This window comes from Varroa destructor, unplaced genomic scaffold (assembly GCF_002443255.2).
Source record: "Varroa destructor unplaced genomic scaffold, Vdes_3.0 BEIS01000005.1, whole genome shotgun sequence".
In the NCBI taxonomy this organism is placed as follows: domain Eukaryota; kingdom Metazoa; phylum Arthropoda; class Arachnida; order Mesostigmata; family Varroidae; genus Varroa; species Varroa destructor.
In genome coordinates, this window is record NW_019211458.1 from 39,694,071 (window position 1) to 39,709,103 (window position 15,033).

A 15,033-nucleotide genomic window follows, 5' to 3' on the forward strand; every position below is an offset into this window, starting at 1 on the left:
GATAGAATAGTCTGAAAAAAACAAACAAAAAGCTTCAGGTTGAATTGACTGCGGCCATTTTTTTCGCTGCTTGCCCCGTGTTTTTGTTACCGGTCTAACAGAGGCTAAAGACGACCTCCATCCCTGCAAAGTGGCGGTTAAAGTAGCTTGCTTTTCCTTTCGATATAATGCTTGTGTCCAAGTGTGAAAAGAGCGCGAAAGGGGGGGATTAAGGGGAACGCTAGTGTCGGACACACACACAACAACAGATCGAGTTTATACGAACGTGTGCAATATTTCGGCCTATATGCGGGTCGTCCTTACGGACACCGGTCCGTTTGTGTATCCAGTGAGTCCATCTCATTTCTCTACTAGCTATGCCAGAACGTTCGTATTTATCGCCGTTCATAGATGTCCTGTCAGGTAACCTAGCTAATATCGTTTTGTCAGTTATTTTCAAAGGAAATCTAGTTGGATACTCGAAAAGCAGTACGATGCTCTCCAGACAGTATATGTACACCATACAAACGTGAACAAAGACCTTTCATGTGACATGCTGCCATCAACAAAATCTAAATAGCTACAGATATATATATATATATATATGTATTGGCGTTCTTCATATGATTACGCCATGCTATTGAATAGGCTGCATGCAGCGAGCTGAGAACGATCTGACTGGCGTTATTGTGCTACTGTTTTACAATATATTAGTGTCCTGATCGGAGACGTAAGCACATTGATTGTTCCGGAAGGCACGCTCGCTGAAGAACTACACAATGACGTAATAAATTACCTGTGAAAGGTTGTCGCTGCTTCAAAACAACAGCAGCAGCAACAACAAGTATATGGCTCGATTTATATTGCTTGCGTCGTACAACTGGACGGCAATTGCCATTGAGCGTTTGCCAAAGGTCTTCACGAGCACCACGCTTCGAGTTGCAACGTTAGTAAGCAGCCATTCCACAAGGGAAACAATCACGAAACTCACAGAGTCAACGCTTTGGCAATTGGACAGTGAAATGGTAGAGTCACGAGGCTGGAGCGGGCCTGCACGTTTGCGATATTCATCTCAATGACGCACCCTTTAACAAAGTGTACGTCGCATTCTACGCACGAGACCCTGGCCAGAAGGAAGTAACGGTTTGCTAGTGTTATCGCCATGAGGGTTCGGGTATCAAAGAATTCGGCAAGTCAAGCAACGAGACTGAAGACCGGCGAACGGCTGTTGAACGCGACAACTCTAGAAACGAATCTATGACGTTTGCCGACGCCATCACTACCTCTAGGTTTAATAGCGAAGTATTAACAACTGACTGATACCAGCCCGTCTCAGCTACCATGGCCTGTTCTTTTGCTAGCTCTGTTGGTGCTGCTATTACTGATTGAGTAGGTCGCCTTTGAAGTAGGCACTCATCATGAAATTAGCAGAAAAAGAATAGATTGTTTCTGCAATTTATCTCTCTTTCTGTGTCCAGATGCTGATTTTGTTTATTGTATTCGTCTGTCTATGTATTACAGGAGCCCATCACTCATCACCACTAGCGCTGCACTCCTTGTACATCTAGCTAGACTTGACAGGTAGTATTTTGCACAATTATGAGACGGGCGTAAGGTAGCAACATTTTTAGCCATTTCGATATTTGACGATCTCCTGGATTCATTTTAAATCATCAGATAGAAAGAGAAAATGATGCGGAAGGCAAGATGATCTTATTTCAACGGGTTAGCGACAACTAGCGGCGAGCTTTGTTCATAACATGAAAGTTCAATTGAAGGTTCCGTTATCTCAAACCTGCGTCTTTTTTTTTTTTACCAAATAACTAATTTTAGAACATCCGAAAATAAGTTTACCCTGTGAAACGTTGTACCCGTACACTTGGCCTGTTACAGAGTCGATAATAGGCTTCGTCCACGGATGAATCATTCTAACCAAAATTGTCACGCTGCGGATGTCCACCACTACTACGGTTAAAGACTTAATGCCAGTCTAATGTTTGTTGTGGGAATTTGCGTATTTTTCCCAAACGATTCCCATTGTGGTAAGTTGAATAGTGTTTCGTCGAGTTTACGAAAACGGTTGGCGCATCGGCTAGATGCAATAGGGATCACAACAATCATTTATGGTACTTACCGCGTTTGTAGGAGAGATGTTATTAAAAAAAAAAAAAGAAAAACCTGTTTAATCCAATAAACTTAACTTTTACTCATCTGCTGAACCAGAAATATTTCAGTTCAGCTGTGTGCAACTTGAGATACTGGAATATATTATGAAAAATGCTGTTTATGGATTAGCGCGAACGGACACACATTGACGTATATAAAACATTAAAAACGATTGCGCTCAATAGAGATCGTCCACGTACCCATTTCAGACAAATGCCATCAGATATATTGGCTAAATGGTAATACCCATAATCTGTGGTTAACGACAGATTCAGTAGACACGCCTCTTCTCTGTTCCATTGCTTCCCTTGTGGGTAATACCTGCAATGCGCTCGCAAGCATTTGGTGGTTACTTTTCCATTGACGTTGTTATTTACGTCGGCTTAATTAGTGAAAGCGCGTATAAAATGTTCATACGCCATCGTTTCTAGGTCCTTGATCGCATACTGCATCTTTAGACAAGTGGAAATATTCTATCTAGATAGAGGAGGCCAATTGTTTTTCCCATGATCAGAAGCCTATCTGCCTATATACCGTAAAGTTCCGCTTGTTCTATTTCGCCAAATGCTTTGATCAACTTTTGTATTAAAAAAAAAGCATATTTTTTGATCCCTGTTAAGAGTATTGTATAGTATCTGTCCACTTAAGGTGTAGCTAGCGAGCAGGCCTATAGTACCGGGCGCTCTATAGCGATCTCCCAGCCACTTTGTGAAGTACTCGAACGGGTTCTTCTCTCATTCCTGGCCGAATCTTGTATATTTGGGCAGAATCAATATGGCTTCGGTAAGCAGTATGATGTGATGCTGCCTATGATGCAATACCCTGATGCGCTACGTAAAGCTATAAATACGAGCAAGAATTCTACTAAAATTATGGCGGACTTGTGTAAATCTTTCGACTTTATCCGCTCATAGATATTTCACCAAAACGTAGCGCCCGCAAATTTTCCGAAACTTTTATTTAGATATATATAAATACGCTTTGAGTTTTACATCAAGTGACTGCCGGAACGACGTTACCTACCGTTTTATAGCTGAGCGAACTTTACGGGTGGATACCTAGATGTTCCGTGAATGAAGTACGAAGTTCCTCATGGTGATCGGCTGGACTTAATTTTGTTGTTGTCGTCGTCGCTAGACACTAATTGTTTACCAAATACTCTAAAAAAGTAAAGCATAGTTGTATTTTTGTCCCATTACATATCCTGCTTGTATGATTCTTATATTTATAATGAGCCTGTCACTAAACTGGCCAAGACTTGTGTCTAAAACGTTTGATAAAACCCTTGCCTAAATGCGGGCACAAACATCACGCGATTTCGACCGAAACTCGCCGGAGCCACCGCGTGTGTAACTAGGGTCAAACAAGTTGCCAAAGTTCTCTTTCCCTTTTAACTAAACTTTTCTTAGTTCTTAATTGGCAAGAATGCCTCAAAACATTTTAACTCCAGTCCCGCTACCCGGACCCGGTCCTGTCTTCCCTTTGTGTTCAAGCGCATTTTTCAGCTACCCTTCCCACACATATAGGGCCAATATTTAATTCCTGCAACATACAATTTAATTGCCATTAAACTTATGTGTTGTGCCCTAATTCACAAGACGTTGTTTTTTTTTATCGGAATGACAGTAGTTAGATTGTTGTTTCCTTAATTATTATAAATCTGAATAGATAAACTCTTTCTCTGGATTAGTCATCACTTGAGTTTTTACTAGTTAATGTGAATTTCTAGTTACGTTAGTTGTACTCGAGTGTTACACCGTGTACGACTTTTTGTTCTAGATAAGGAAAATCATTAGAAATAATTATATAACGATTGCGACGACTGCCCCCATCAAAGCCATTATCCTAGCTGCAAGCCCCCTTTTTTTTTCGTTTCAGTTTTATTCTTAGCAAAATATTTGGTGTTTTATTTAGACATTACAGGCAGATGTTTACTCACGGGTACCGAAATTAACTTGTTGTATCCGCTGTTCGATGCTCGTTTTAATGTAGTATTTGTTTTTGGGTATTGTCATCTCGATAAACGATGTGGTACGTGGCCTAAAGCTCGTCTCTCAGTGGCTCGATGCTCCACTATTTAGAAGATATTGGTTGTAGAATATTGAATAGTCTGGGATAGTCTAACCTCGCGTCTCCGTGCTTCATTTGCATTCTGCCAAAGAGTGGTCTGTTATCGAGATTGAAAATCTTCACCGAAGTTACTGTTCGTATTGCTGTTAGGCCGCCGTTGTTTCTGCGATGAGGCTGTAATCGCTTGCTTTACCACGCACAGTTTGATACGGTAATAGATTCTAGGCGTACCGCTCGAAACGAGCGGCCATGTTTACCTTCAAGTGTGTGATCAGCGTTCGATCGATGATAGTACGAAGTTTATGCGACGATGCGGTAACGTTTACCTCACATTTAAAGTCGTAGCTATATCCGCTTGCTAGTGAATGCGGCCACACCTTTTTCCTTGTGGGTAACACAGTGATGAAATAGAATCTTTTACCAGATATGTCGCCTTGACAGGGAGCGGATATGAAGAAACGGCGACTGTTGCCATCGGATGATCCAGTGGACGACGATGCAGAATCGCCAAACGTCCACCTGAGTGTGGCGTTCGCTCCGCGTAGGCAATAGCTGGCATCCAGCCCGCCACATTTAATTTGCTGATCGTAGACACATTTCACCTCACCGGCCTTTTCAAACGAATCAGCCTTTTTTTTTACTTTCAAAACTGTGTATCAACTGCTCTTGCTGATCTCAGGTCGTCTCTCATTGGCCGCAAGTATTTTTCCAGTAGGATCGATACAAGCGCGAAAAGATTGACTTCAATTCATCTATGTTACTGTTTGTGACCGACGTAATTGTCTGTAACTAGCAGACGTAGCAACGTCTACCCAGTATAGATCTCTGGCTGTGACAATCCACTAACTGATCGGTTTATATAATAAATAGTTCGTTGTTTTAACGGCAACGTCATAAAAAGAATTTCTACTTTGTAGCAAGCATCTCATATACATGGAGATATTGATTTAGTCTCTCGGGTCTTCACCTTTTGAAACAATGATAAGTAAGCGTGTCAGGAAGAAATGTTAAAAGATACTTTGTAACATGACGGCCTTTGAAGGACAACAGTGGACCACATCTAATAGCTGAAACTACTTTATCTTCTCTAGATAACAGAAATGCCACAATTTTCTATTCCAAAAAAAAAGCCTTTACAAATGGGAGAGCAGATCAGTAGTCTCATTTTTTTTCTTTTCAAAAGTTTATTTGAATAAACCGCATAAATCTGTTGGATAGGAATACAAAATGGAATCCTTTATCTAATCTACTCATGTTAACAATAATTATCTTAAAATTACCCGCTGACAAGAGCGACACGCAGAATCCAGATTACCCCCTTCCCTTAGACCGCAATGGCAGACGTTGTTTTTGCTTTGCTGCAGCTTTCAGTAGTAATGTCCCCGCAACACTTTAGTGGGTAACTTACTTACGTCCTAATCTTAGAGTCACGTTGTCGTCGAGGTTCGAACCAAGCCGTAGGCACGCCTTGTTCGTGCTGGGAGCAGCCTTCTGATATTATGCTTAACGGCGACACCGGACATGAAGCTCGAAACATAGAGGTCTCCAATATCGATGCTGTCGCCCAGGACGTCATCGAATCAGCACCATGTATTTCGAGATGTGTCCGAAAAACACTGAAGTCAAGCCTTAATGTAACGGCAACTTTTTATAAGTTCTATTATTATTTGCTATTGATATTGGTGTTAAATGATATGACGAATTAGATAGCCGGCGCCGTCGAGGTATCCTCATCAGGTACAAATAATAAGTCCAACAGTAGCAAAATCGTATTTGTTTTGATGTCGACCCGACATCCTGCCGATGTGCTTAGCGATCGGTCTTAACGTAAGTGCCCGTGTACGAGTGGGTTCAGGTTCTGGGTGAGGTCCTCCCAAACGTCCGTTTATTTAATTGGGTCACTTGTGCACTTGACAGCTGACGGACTGCGACTTATTGGCGGCCATGATCAACCCCCATTATTATAAGAACGCTGCGTCTTTTGTTATCCGCTACTTTCGTCATTTTCATTAAACCTCCGATATGCTACAACGCTTATTGTATCCAAAAATTCCTTCGTCGTCTACCAACTGAAAGCTGTTTTGTTACTCTAATTAAGGCCAGCAGTTGTCGCAGTAATAATGGTCGATGAAAGGACCTGTTCAGGAGCTAAATTTGCTCTAGCTCTGCAATGGTCGTTCATCTATAATTTTTTGCCATCTGTATTCGTATCTGGGGCCTGAACTGTTTGCTTTCTTTTCCGATTTGTCAGTGATTAATTATCTGAACAATCTTCGAGAAATTCAAGTGAGCAACGATTCGAAGAAGCCGTAAGAATCTGACAATGACTGATCGGAATATATTGCTATTTCTTTCCTTTTTTCTTCTTCTTCGATACTTCAGTATACTTAGCCTTGCGACGGTTCAAGTGATATCAGTAGATATACATATAAACAACGTCCAAATAGGTACCTGACCTGCGGAATGTGTATAATTGAACAAGTCTGCTAGAGCTAACTCGCAGTTTTATACACCCTAAGTGGTAAAACAGTTTATTGAATACGTAAACTTAGCAGCAACTAATGGATAGTACTGGTCGAAAGTTATACTTCTAGGAGGATGCTAATTTATAAGTTCATTATGTATGTCTTGCAATTCGTGTTCCAAAAGTACCTAGACTCTATGTGCCGACGCACATACAAACGTACAAAAACATACACAGAATTAAGATTTTTCACTTCTTCGTTATAGCAATTGTGGGCATGTAATTTGTAATGCGGCCTGATCTCTCCTAGTCCGCGTTTTTGGGAACGCGTGTTCGAACCCCTGACTATCGCCGGTTAGTCCTGCCGTTTGTCCGCGTTGTTATTATTACTATTATCTCTGTAATTGTTCCTGCTGTTACAGTTGTTGCGTGGTATCAAGCGACGTTTTGGCCTGCGTATGTGTCCGTTTGATAGGCAATTGATCGTAATTACTCGTTTTGCCGGCAAAAGATCAGCGCAGAATGCAAACTCTGACATCCGTCCGCGTCGACGAGTTCGAAGCGAGAAACTCAGAAACGTAGCATAGGGCCTAAGGCGGTACTGAACGGTTCATTCAATCTTAATCAACTGGACTGGTGGAAGGCATGTGAAAGAGGCACAGACCACTAATTCGAGCTACGATCCATGTGGCCTGAAGGGTGTTAATTGCGTGAACGTTATCGCTATACGAAGAGGATATATTCCTAAAATTATCAGACTATCATGGATGGCGTACATTTTTTTATAGTTCACATTAACTTTAACTTTGAACTTTGAGCCCACTACAAATACTGTTCCCTAATCAAATAAAACACAAGTCACTTACGTGAGGCTAGAACTAGCTATGAGAATAATTACTGGATAGTGGAACGCGATCAATTCAATAAATTAATATAAGTTACTTTGGCGCTTTTTGAAATTATAGCCAGAGAAGTGAGATGCCCATTCCGTTCGTTCTTGTTAATAATAGTTGCCTTCATTTCCAACTGGTAAGAATTATCAAATCGTGTAATTAGCTCGTAAAAATATATGCCAAGTTCGAACTATTATTTCCGCAAAAAAAAAAATCAACTATAGAGATCACTAACATAATTCTCATTGTATACGCCTTTTTGCTGTGAAGTGCTTAAATGGCAATTCTATGTAACTGGCTGGTCACGACTTTATCTCTCAATGTATATCGCCGATTTTTGTAATCAAATTCAGAAACGTCTGGTGACTTTGTCGGTGAGATCTCGAGTCGTTCAGACTTTCTGAGTAAGGTATCGTATTTTGCTGCGAGCTCCGAAATCGGGCCGAGGCCGTTGTCGATGAATCTATTGCCTCCAGCTAACATTCAAGCGAAATAGTCGATAGGAGCGGCGCACTAGATGTTTTGTAACTTGTTTCCTCGGTACTAGTGGCCAATTGTGCGCCCGCCAGCTTCAGCTCCGGCTTGAGGCAGCGGCGACGAACTGCATAGCAAGTTTCGTTTGGCCAGCAGCTACTACCGCCGCATCTGACCCGCGGGCAAACCCCGGGGCATCAGCGACGCTTAAATAGCAACGCAGATCGTCCATCCGCTAGCGAAATTGCAACGAGATGCATACAGAGAGTACGGGAATCTGATCGAGTAACTGCACCAGTGGGCCTAGAGCGAACGCCATCTCCTCAATAGATTGCCGAAAAAGGATAAGAGTTATAGAGAGAATGGCAGATAGCAAGATAGGACTTTTGCGATAATTCATACGCAAGAGGAATCTGCGATAAAATCTATACAAAAGATTGTCTTATCACTGCTATCGTTATGAAATGAAGGTTGAGATCGCCAAACGTGAACGAACGAAGTGCATCGAACAGCACGTTTTGTCATATCTAACTTAGAGCTTCTATCGAGACAGGTGGAAAAAGATTTGGTTCGTAGCCCACTATAAGGGTTCTGGTGACAGTGACCAAACGACACAAAAAAAAAAGTACACACTGAGGTCGACTGCGAATGACTGGGATATTTCGGCCTTCTGATCAGTTTCGTGCATGTTCTGCAAACAAAAGCCTAACACACAAGCACGTTTGGTATTAAAAGCCATTCGACAAAGAGTCGCCGGATAGGTGACTTCTCTGCGTACATCTATATACAGTAGTATGCGCTCCCGAAAGATCGCAAGCGGAAATCTAAACGTATGCTGAGAATAGTATCAGGATAGTAAGATGACTACGATAGGAAAACTGCGTCTTTCCCGAGAGCCTTTACGGATCGCATAGGGCATGCTCTGAGCGATAGATATTGGACCACCTGCCACATTGCAGATAGTCATTCAGACAGACGAGCAGATAGTCGTTCTGTCAGATCGCTCTGGCAAGAGTTTGTATGTGATACTATGTACCCACGCATAAAGCTGTCAACTTCTATTTTGGTGCTTGTCTTTTTTTTGTTTGTCTTATAGGCTTCGTTATTCTAAGTAATCAGATGAATACCCGAGGCAGTCGTTACGCGTACAATCAGCCAGGCATTGACATGCCGGCAATGATAATAGCAGCTATAATTCTAATTGTCACATGGGTTTCGGTAATCAGCACAGACAAGTCTTCATAGCGCCGACACGGCAACAGCTAACAGAAACGAAACTATGGAAAAGTGTTTGTTGAGGTGTTTCGCTCGTATCATTAATTTGACCCCTTTACTTATACACTTTGGTGCCATACAGAAACAGTCTGTACGAACGCCTTTCTATTGCCGCAACACATCAACAGATCGGAAATGATGAGTGTCACCGTCGCTGTTGTATTACTCTGATTCCGTCAACGCCATATTCATATGTGAACGGTTCCTCTGATGGTCTCGTTCTGATCTCTTTTCAACCAGCGCTTCGATTAGTTATGGCCATCCTTCACCTCGTTCCATGCTGACTCTGTCTGTACGATTTAATTGGCAATTGCGCCTCCGCACTCGGTAACCAGCATCTGCCATCTGACCGAACAAATATGTGCTTAAAATCTGCTGATGATTGATAACCGACTAAAAACGGATTGTAACAGCCCTGCTATAAATGTATGTGCGTACTTGCCACGTGTGAATCATATATATATATATAGGCGATGTGTGATGTGTGTGGCAAGTATGGGAGCATCTGTTAAACCAGTGAATTCAAGCCGACCATTTAAGCCCTTGGGCACTTTGCACCCCCCGCCTTCTCTCTGGCTGTCGTAACACTATGTCGTGATGTGGGTGTTGCGTAACTACGAGACAACCATAGTGGTTACTGCCGGCTGCCATTGTCAAGGTTTAATAAAGTCCTTTGAGCAAATAAAATGGGGGGGGGTACTAATGTCGTTCTGACATGGCTCAGTCGTCATTCCGAATGTCACTCAACTGGTGACACAACAACGACGGCAGCATAACGTATCTCTAGAAAGAGGCAAAGCCGATTGGGATCAATAAAATTCAGATCCGGTAGAACAGCATTTCCAGATAAACGAAACAAGCCGTACCCGAAAAAAGGCCAATGTATAGCGAGCTGTAGGACTGCTTTTATCGAAATTTAATGATACAATATATAATAATACAATAGGCGACAGCAAAAGCAGAAACAATAATAGCGACAACAACAATAAACAACAACAATGAATTGAATCATTATTAAAACTAATCGAAAGTTTTTTTTTTTTCATTGTATAACATTGCCAGGAGTAGCATTTGTTTTTACTGGACGATGGTTGATGAACAGAGCCTTTGCTCGTCCTGGGAGTGAGACGATAGATGTAGATAATACTGTTAATTACAGTTAATTAGCTGATTGTTGAGTGCTTGTCTTGCCAATGATAAAATTATAGAAGGACAAGTGAACAGGACAGAGGCGTTCGGTTCAACGTGTCGCCCACAGATGTGGATTCTTATGCAGCCAACTACGAATCAACTAACAGTCTCTAAAGACACGCAAGGGAAACTTAGAGAAGTTACAATTTGAGACACTCAAATGTGGTCGCTGTTAAACGTTCAATATGTAGTCGTATTCATTCATTGTTGTTTATAGTAAACACCCCAATAATGCAAGTGAAACACATGATAAAAAAGTAGGCAGATAGACAAAAGTAGAGTCCTATTTTTTCTACAGATCGAACGTTACAGGATGTGGATGAGTTGATTTCTAATGCAATTTTATCGAAGGCGGCGGAAAATCAAACAGGATCTGTTTTTCTTTTTAGACGAAATATTTCCGGACTCTATGGGGCGACACTTATTCACCGATCCTCATTGCGGTTTTCTATCGGCGAACGCCACTAGTTATTTTGCCCGAGATTCAGAACACCTACAACGCGTGAGTAATGCTTCAGCGCACAGACGCGGAAAACGACGGAAAGATGAGCGACTACTGATCGACGTCAACAATTATCTTGTCGTGACCTATTCATCACCTGTAAAAGAAACGGGACTTTAATGCTATGCCAGGTTTTGACTTCTACTGCTACGCCACCTCGTGTAACAGTAACGAATGTGTATTTAGCGCCGAGAGACCCTCGAAGAGCCAAATTGAGTTGAGGAGTTGATTAATAGGGCGAAAGATTCAAATGTTTCGCGCCTGTAACATAGCGTCATCGTCGCGCGGCCTGGCTTGATTTGGCCAGCTTCATTTCTTGTGTGTTCATCTGTCCATCCTTCCCTCGTTAATTCACTCGTGGAGTGCAACATTAGATGCGTGCCTGTCTGGCGGTCGTTCGCGTACATCGCCTGAGGCTGCGTCTGCCCGAAACACCACAACTGCACATACAAATACACAGTGACGCCGCTGCTGTTGCAAATATCATTGTTTTTTTGGGGGGACAGGGCCGACGATGCTGATAATGATTGCAATGATGATTGTGGTTTTGATGGTGCTGATGCTGCCGGTGGCGCCATTGACGACATTGCTGAAGATGCAGACCCTGCCGCAACAGACAACGAAGGTAATCAACGCATGATGATTTTGATAGACAGCAACATCACAAATTTCGAATAGGGGTGAAACTGGTCGAGTAGCGTAGAGTGGAATAAAAAAAAACTACAGCGGACTGTTGCTTCATTATTATTATGATTGCACATGTAGCAGCAGAAAGGATGCAAAAACCACGAAACAGAGGGGGTAAGCTGTGAGGCTACAAATAATGGCGATTATTTATACGGTGCTGGTAATGGTTCCCGGCTGAATACCCTTTGCCGAACGAAAAAGGAATTGCTAAAAAGTAAATGAAGATTAACTTCAGGGGGTTTAGCCTACGCCCCTAACGAATGCAATGACGAGCAGTTGGTCTGAAAGAGCAAAGCAGATGAAAGACAGTATTTCGCTTGTTTTTTCTGGCAGCCGACATTAGCAGCGGCATAAGAGTGGACAAGCAGAGCCAGCAACCTCTGAACAGAGGACAGAAACACTCGGAACTCCCCACAAATAGAAGCAGTTGCCTAGAAGTACTTCGCTAATTAGATGACGGCTTGACAAAATCGAAGTTAAATGAGCGAGTATTATATAGCCGAAACGATTACAACCGTCGTCAGTGGAGGTGGATCTGAGTACGCTGAGCGAAGCAGTCGGATCGAAATTTCATCGCTATTTGATCATAAAACTTGGACACCTTATGTTACCCAAGAAGATATCATTTCAGGAGAGAAAGGATGTCAATTAGACCTGGGAAAAGTATGAATTAGATCTGTCTTCAAAATCATTTGTAGTATTTTATAGGTGCGCAGTCCGAGTCGACGAACTCGTGCGACGTTTTTGTTAGCGCGAAGAAGTAAATGCACAGGGCCAAGGGATGGCAAAAACAACAAGAAGTAGAAGTCTGATTAACCTATAGGTATCAGGTCAACTTGTCCTATTGTTTCGATAAGACGTTTGTAGCCGATCAAAATAATTAACTACCGCTAGCTATCTTGGCATCAAGTTGGGATCGTCTTTCGACGAACGGGTTAACGGGGTGATGCAGAGGAATGGTTTCTCGTGTAGCATCTAGGAGGTACGGAAAATGAGAGCTAGGATATGATCACTCAGCTGAATATAGAGATTTTTTTTGTTTGTAAGACCAGTTGCGCCACACAGCTTGCTATAATTGAAATCGAACGAAATGATAATATTCAGCGCCGAGGGTAACGAAATGGCCGGCAACCAAAGATCCGAGTCGTGAGCCGCTTAACTGATTCAAAAGATCAATCGGTAATTCGGGGGTTCAGAATCACAATGAGTGACAATGAGGATAGTCCCTGCAAGAAAAATTGCGCCGTCGTTTATCTTTACCGCAATATATAATTGACATTAACTGCCGCCACAGTATTCGCACATAAAATGGCCATGTTAGTACTACAAGAATCCCGTAAATGGGCTAAAGCCCAATACATAAATTAGCGTATGTGGTTATTGTCATTGTTATACCGTTTATTTTTATGGACATAATTTTATGGGCTTGAGTGACAGTCTAGGTGGCCGTCGTCCACGACAAAGTGCAGTAACAAACAACACTTAATAGTTTAAATACGAATCTCCTATCGTTCTAACAGAAGTCTCGATTGGATCGGATTGTTGTATAATGAATGTTTGTCTCGCAAAGGCTTTCCGATCGGCGTGTCACGCAAAGATTAATGAAAACTGAGTGAGGTTTTGTTCTCCGCCATAGCCAACCATCTACAAGTTTTACCTGGTTAAGTTAGGGAGACGCTGGATTTGATCATAAATAGTGCGGATTTTTGCAACGATAATAATCCTATAAGAGATACTATTGATGTTTGCGTATAATGATTGTGTGATATGTCGCACGTTCTTTTTGTTTGCAGCTCATCTACGCACGATCTGTCCAAGGAGACCTCAGGAGATTTTCCTGCGCGGAAAGCGCTCCGAAGATCCGCCACGGCCTCGGCAGCAGCTGTAACGGCGGCCATGGCTGCCGCCGCAACGGCTTCGCCTCCTGACCCTTCCAGGTAACACAAGAAACCGGTTTTTCACGGTTCTACATCTGCTGACCTCGATGGTAGCATTTGCTGTTTTTAGAGTGTCTCTATAGAACACTGACAGTTAATATCTTTGCCAACCTACTTTCAATGAAGCTGAGACATGCAAGCCGTGGTCTTAATGGAAACTTCCATAAAATAACGGCACAGTTGAAAGAACGCGTATTCAAATGCTGACTTTTTAGAGTTTTGTTTTTTATTTGGTCCAATAGATTCTATCTTCGAAGCGTCTGATGATCGGTGCATATTTATGCTGTACCTGTAGCAAGGAGAACTACGTCAATTTATTATAAGAGCCGTAAGCTCACTCAAAATATTATTTTTATATATAAATAGACTTGAAAAACTTATCCTGCGATGAACTCCTGTCTGCAAATTAATTTTTTATTTACTAGACCGAATAATCATTTCAGCCATGATAGTGCTGATTAATATACTAAGATTGTGTTTCCTTACGGAAAATCTGCGGCGCACTCAAAAAATTCACAGATTATCGACACCAAAAAGGTTTGGAAGTCAGAAGGGCGCATCGTAGATGCTATCCAATCTAACACACATATATATATATATATAAAGAACAATGCCGTCCTTGCGCGTTGGTCGTAAACCTTGGTCTCAAATTGTAGAATTTGTCAAATATACTTGGCCCAGTATTGGGATAAGTAATGTATCTGCATCTTAAACGGCTTTTCCTCAGCGTAAAGGTTTTGTCAGCATCTTCCTTTCGCCTATGATTTACATTTGTTCGATTCAGTTTTTCTTCTATTACTTATTGCTATCGGATGTCCTGTGGTCAGACCCTCCTAGCGGTTATTTTTTTGTTACGCAGGAGCATGTGTCCCAAAGCTAATCCTATGGGTCCGCCCCCACTGCATGCGCACGATGCTCTTACGAAGCGGCTGGAGCGTCATGGCGAAATATAGACGAGACGAAACCCACCAGTCGGCCTTTCGTTGTCAGCTGATAGTGCCCGCCAATCCAGTAGCTTTACGCTCCGTTACAGTCGCCGCTAAGGTCGACTGCGCAAGATTAGGACAGACGCATCTAACGCTGACAACGTTCAAAGTTGTCTTCTTCTTTATGGTGTGCGGCCCGAAGTAATTGGCATCGACTCGTACTCCGAATCGGAGCGGCCAGTAGTCGGCCACTTGAGAGAATAGACCGATGGACTCGCTTATCCACACGCGCTACCCGTGTCTGCCCTATTTATTATACTATATAAGACGACCACAAGCTGCGTGACAGCAACAAAGACGACCAAAAATCAAATCATTGACATTTGCTATCAAAACAAAAAAGGGAAGGGAAATAGATTCAGAGATAAAAGCCAGAAGAACCTAGTTGTATAAAAACCGTAAATACAAG

General features: G+C 42.2%; 1 protein-coding gene across 3 annotated transcripts in view; it reads left to right on the plus strand.

Annotated features, from left to right (window-relative positions):
* The window catches only part of LOC111250942 (BTB/POZ domain-containing protein kctd15-like), a 78,546-nt gene that overhangs the window by 27,261 nt on the left and 36,252 nt on the right, over nt 1-15,033 (plus strand). Inside the window, exons 2-3 of one of the 3 annotated variants that reach the window (XM_022806955.2) lie at nt 1,501-1,560; nt 13,495-13,638. The exons of 1 other annotated variant lie outside the window; for it this stretch is intronic. In XM_022806955.2, coding sequence (XP_022662690.1) covers nt 1,501-1,560; nt 13,495-13,638 — 204 coding nt within the window. The remainder of the gene's footprint in view (nt 1-1,500; nt 1,561-13,494; nt 13,639-15,033) is intronic. One more of the 3 variants, XM_022806956.2, reaches the window with a different exon arrangement.